Source organism: Schistocerca serialis, chromosome 1, assembly GCF_023864345.2.
Source record: "Schistocerca serialis cubense isolate TAMUIC-IGC-003099 chromosome 1, iqSchSeri2.2, whole genome shotgun sequence".
Lineage (NCBI taxonomy): Eukaryota > Metazoa > Arthropoda > Insecta > Orthoptera > Acrididae > Schistocerca > Schistocerca serialis.
In genome coordinates this window covers 992463035-992469034 of record NC_064638.1, presented here as the reverse complement: position 1 = coordinate 992469034, position 6000 = coordinate 992463035, and the positions used below count along the sequence as shown (strand labels likewise).

The 6000-nt window shown below is 34.2% G+C and overlaps 1 protein-coding gene across 1 annotated transcript in view; it reads right to left on the bottom strand.

The window, feature by feature from the left end:
- Positions 1–587: 587 nt before the first annotated feature.
- Positions 588–6000, bottom strand: part of LOC126412958 (flotillin-1) — a 139633-nt gene continuing 134220 nt past the window's right edge. The window contains exon 11 of the mRNA XM_050082853.1: positions 588–1182. Within this exon, the coding sequence (XP_049938810.1) occupies positions 1165–1182 (18 nt within the window). The 3' untranslated portion in view covers positions 588–1164. The remainder of the gene's footprint in view (positions 1183–6000) is intronic.

Sequence of the window (6000 nt, the reverse complement as noted above, 5' to 3'; positions counted from 1 at the left end):
CCACAAATTTCCAATTTCTCCTCCTTTCTCTTCAACCCTTCTGCCAGAAGGAGCCACTGGCTCCGATGGCTCACACTTCCCATATATTCTGTGTGTGTGTGTGAGTGTGTGGGTTTTTTTTTTCTATCCATGTTTTGAAACACTGATTATTTTCTCTTTATTTGGTAATCAATTCTTAGGCACATAATTAAATGAAGTCTCCATTCATCATGACTTCTTAAAGTCACAACTGATATGAAGATCAGTGAAAAGACTGCAAAACTTATATTCCACACCGACTTTATTAACTAACTCTCTTTATGACTAACCCCCTTACATACGTAAAAGCCTGAACAAGTTTTTGACATGGTTTGCAAATGAAGTAGCCACATAACAGCCATAATAATGTACTTCTGTGAAAGTTCTTATTATGAGAATAATATGGTTCTGAATTGTGTTTGATTTCTGTCCACTGCAATGTTATTATTTAGAAGTTTTGTAAGTACAACAGTTAAAAATAAGTCATTCTTGTAGCCCTCATTCATACCAAGAGGCTAGTTGGAAATTAAGAAAAACTTCACATAATAACTCATTTAGTTTTTTAATAAACATTTGACAAAATCCACACTACAGTAATCAAATATTCAATAATGAATGAGAAGTCTGATAATTGTATGAGATTCTATTGTCTACAATACCCATAGTATATGAATACAATTCGAAAGCAAATAGCAATCAAAGGGGAATACACTGAAATACACACTTACTTTAAATACATAGTTTTGCTTCTAAAATAAAATGTCCTGTGAAAGAAGCAAATAAATGCATAGTTATGAAAATGAAAAATGATGATTTTGATATAATTTCACATGCAATACACAAAAACCACCTTTTTTATCGAAGATTATTCAGAGTTTGTCTGGCCACAGTACTATCTTAGTTTCAATATACTACTTGTGCCCATATATCATTTTCATTATTCTTTGTCAAAAATATGTATAGCAATTTTATGCAGGTACACATGAAGTGATTATATATAAACAACAGAATTGTCACAGCTTCTAACAGATTGTTACACGAGATTATTCACAGCTGTCATAAAATACAGGCATAAATTGTTAACTACACATTTTAATTATCAGATCTTACAACAATAGCTGAGTGAACATCCTTGGAGTCTCCAACTTAGGCACCATGAACAGTCTGAAAAAATAAACATTTTTCATAAAAGAAATGTGAACTTTCCTTACACAGGTAATATTTCTGACTACACTTAAATACTTTTCATCTCAACTACCATATAGCAGTGCCATGTTTTATATTTGTGGGTTAAGTGAATGAAAACAAAATATATTCATAAAGTAATGTGATGCTGTTAACATGGTGTCCGTCACTGCTCTAAAAGGCAGAAGCTATGCAGAGAAGTGAATATGTAAAAGACAACTTCAACAGACAGAGAGAATTTACATAGGATGTAGTTGCAGCCACATATTCTTCATATGTTATAGCTCCCTCTTACCACATGACAAGTTTGGTTATCCCAAGAGCATTTCCTAGTTTGATTTGATTTCTTTATTAATCCGTGAAACAAGTTACATTGTATGGATTTCGTCATTGACTAATAGACAATTGAATTGAATTGAATTGAATAGTTGACAGTGAAATTTTCTTATAATCTAATTTAAATTTTTTTAGTCTATTTCTCCATATAGTTCAACACAGAACTTTCAGATTTTAAATAACCTTCTTTAATTCAAGTCCTCCATTACTGTATAGTAACTTTTATTTTGTAAAAATGTTTTTAGTTTTTCTTTGAAGGAGAAGATTGTCTCTATGTCTTTTATGGTGTGCGATAATTTATTATATAATTTGATGGCATTGTACAGTAGACTCTGTTGCGTTTTAACTTTATTTTTTCTATCCAGATGCAACTGATTATCAACTTGCATGCCAAGAAATTTTTTGCTTTCCACCAATTGTATGGTTTCATTACCTAACTTCAGGTTATTATAATATGGTTTTTTGTTTATGTAAAAGTTCATAGCACTTGTTTTCTTAATATTAAGTGGGACTTTGTTGTTAGCTACCCACTCATATACACTTTTTAGTGTTTCTTCAGCTTTCTCTCTTAGATCTACATATGAAGTGTCACTGATTAGCACATTAGAGTCATCTCAAACAATATTGTATGCCCATGCTTTATACTTTGTGGGAAATCATTAATATAAATTAGAAATAGTACTGGACCTAGGACACTACCCTGTGGTACACCTATATTTATATGTTTGGGGTCAGAAATATGTTTTTCTATACAGTTGGAGTTACATGATAAATGTGTTATTTCAGTCATCTGTATTCTATTTTCTAGATATGACTGGAACATTCCTCCTTATTCCCAGTTCATCTAGCTTAACCAACAGTGTTTTGTGATCCACTGTGTCAAAAGTTTTGGTTAGATCGAGAAATATACCTGTTGTACAGTTTCCTTTTTCGAGTGCTTCTAGGATATATTTATATTTAGTGAGATATGCTGTTGCTGCTTCTGTGCCTTTCCTGTTCGGAATCCCAACTGGTCCTTGGCTAGGAGGTTGTGCTTATTTAAGTAGCTCATAAGTCTATCTTTCACAATAGTTTCTATTATTTTTGCAAAGCACGAGAGCGGTGAGAGTGGCCAATAATTTTCTGTATTTCCTGTGTCTACGTTTTTGAAGAGAGGCAGTACTTTAGCATATTTCAAGTAGTCAGGAAAGTAACCCTGCTTGAATGATTGGTTTATAATATTAACTAATGATGATAATAGGCTCTCTATACAGCCTTTAATTAGAAAAATTGGAACTTCATCTAAACCAGCAAAATTTTTATTTTTCAGTTTGCAAACTACTTTGTAGACTTCTTCCTTTGTTGTGGGCAGTAATACCATTGAATGTGGTACACTTTTGTTTAGCTTTGTGATCTGAGGGACTTTTAGCAATTTTTGCTGTAATTTTGTACCTATAGTGCTGAAATAATTATTTATATAGTTTGCTACATATTTTGGATCTTTTATTAGAATCCCTTCCTTTTTTATTTTTATGTTTGACACATTCATCTTTCTGTTGCCGGTCTCCTGTTTTACAATCTTCCAGACTGCTTTGTTTTCGTTTTCAGCACTCAGCACCAGTTTGGAGTTGTGAGCCCTCTTAGCAGCACACAACACTTTCCTGTGTGTTTTCCTATACCTTTTATAAGAGTGTGAAAGATGGATTTGTTTGACTGTTTTTGATAGAGCCGAGGTACTTCAGTGTTTGAGGTGATTTTTCGATACTTTTTGTCACCCATTTGTTTTGTTCAGCTGTTGAGAATGGATGTAACACTTTAAGAAAGACCTCTTCAAATTTTAGTTTGAATAGTGTCATGAAGTTCTTGAATTTATCATTTGCATCTACCTCTGAGTATACTGTTTCCCAGGTTTTGTCTGCTATTTGTTTAGCAAACTCCTGCCTTTTTGGTTTGGAAACATTTTGCCTATATACTTGTATTTTCTTTGTTCTTTATGTAGTCATTTTTATATTAATAATTTGACCAGCATGGTCAGATAATCCTAGCTCAACAACATCCACACTACAGTTTTCTTTATCTAAATCTGTTAAAACCTGATCAATAGCTGTCTTTGAATGGTTTGTTATTCTTGTTGCACTGTTAACCCTTGGTAATAAATTGAAACTTTGGATGACACTTATTAATTATTCCCAGGTAGGATCTGGATTCAGTTTATCTACATTTAGGTCTCCACATATGAGAATGTTGCTCTTTGGAGTGGATATCATATCAAGTACTTGATTTAGTTTAGACAAAAACTTACTAAGGTCTCCACTAGGAGACCTGTATAAACACAAAATAGTTAATTTTCTACATCTGTACAGGTCTCTAAATTCTATTGCTGCCACCTCAAAATGTTTGTCTTCACTGATTGCACTTCTGACATTATATGGTTAATTTTGTTTAACATAAATACAGCAACCTCCACACTTCATAGAACTTCTACTGTATGCACCAGGCTAAATTGTAAGATTTTAAGACTACTTGATTGATTTCCACTTCATTGTACCAATGCTCTGTGATACAAACAACTGAGAGCTGTTTATAGTTTCCAGCTCAACTTCTAGCTGTTGGACTTTATTTCTTAAACTTTTGATATTTTGGTGAACAATTGTGAAATTATTATTACTGTATTTAGCATTGTCACTTCTCACTGTCTTTTTGTCCTTGTGAATTACTTCAAGTACCTCATTATTTCGTTTACATTCACGTTTTTTAATTTTCAAATGGTATCCTTGGAACATCACCCCTTTCAGAACATACCAGTTTCCCTTATTTTTAATAATTTTACATATGTCCATGAGCATTTTACTAAAGGTCACTGTGCCTAGTCTATTCAAATGCAAGCCATCCCTGCCCAGACATTTGTCATTCAGAAATTCGTTAGGGTCAACGAAAATCACGCCAAGTTCATCCCACTGTCCCCTGACGGTACAGTTTATATAAGTGTTACTCACTGATCTTCTATGTAAGATTCCACTGATTACGATTCTAGAGCTTGTAAACAATTTTTTCGCCGAATGAATTACATTTCTTGTATCGTTTATGATTTCTTCTTCGCTGCTGCTTTGAATAGAGTTCGTCCCAACATGGATTACCACACCTCTGAAGTTTGTTGTTGTATTGCTACTATTCTTAAAGTTAGTGACCTGCACATGATGATCTCACAATAATAATAATAATAATAATAATAATAATAATATATAAAAAAAGTAAAATCTCAATTGCTATCTGTACCTGCATGAACTCTCACAGGTAATGGTTCATAGGTCACACCATTTTATTTTATTTTTTAATTATTCTTGGGTACGTAGTCAGGTACAGTTGCTAAGAGATTTGCTATCAGTTTCAGTTAACTCTCGCAGTGGTGAGAGATTTCTCTTTCTCTCTCAGAAACCAGCAAAGAATAGCAACTGGTCCAGATTTCCCAAATACTCTCATTTAGAGAGATAGAGATCTGTAGCATTTTAACAAATCATCAGAAAATCAAAATATTGTAGTTTTGGAGAAGTATCACATGGAACTTCAATTTCAATCCCCCCCCTCCCCCCGGTGAACTTTTGAAATAGTGATGTGATCCAGTCAGTCTTGACCTGTACGATTTGAGATGAAATTGCCCAATAGCAACTTTTCATGTCATTAGAAAATATGGACATTGCCAAATGTTTGCTGTTGTCCAGTCATCAAACATAGGCCAAAAGAGGCAGTTTTTGTACTGCACATGGTGTCTCATTTATCTTTACCTTCCAAAATAACTTCTAATCCAGAAGCAAAATAAAAAAGGCATCAAGCATATGTTACTTACCTATGAGAAGAAAGAAGTCATTAATGACAGATGCAAAACCTAGAACTGACCGGGCATCAAACCCGAGACATGTGGATTTGTAGTCTGGCACTTGACCACCAAGTCACTGACACACATTTCGGACTGCAAATCAGGAAGGTCTCAGTTTCAATCCCTTCAGTCAGTCTTAGGATTTGTATCTGTTACTTATGACTTCTTTCAACTCTGGCAATCTTTGCTGGTGTGAAAAATGCCGAGGTACACCATGCTTCAGACCCCACGTTGAACTGTAGGTCCCCCTATAACTGGTTGGGTATTCAGTTCAAGGGTCAGCGGAAGGCAACATTATACCACCTCCACCAGGACCATGCCTAGTAAAGCACTATTGTTTCACAATAATCTGCGGATTGATGGTTGGCTTTACTTACTACATCTTATTTTAAATAGCAACCGCTATTTTTTATCTGGTAATCCAATTCCTCTCCTTAAGACCTGCTCAAAAGTGACTTTGATTCTCCTGCACTGGCACATAGTGCAGGTACCCAGGGTAATGTAACTTCCACACACACTGGACTTGACAGTGACCATTACAATTATGCTTTCTTATCAACAATAGGGGTACTTTTAATACAGCACTATAGTAATTTGAAATGGTATGT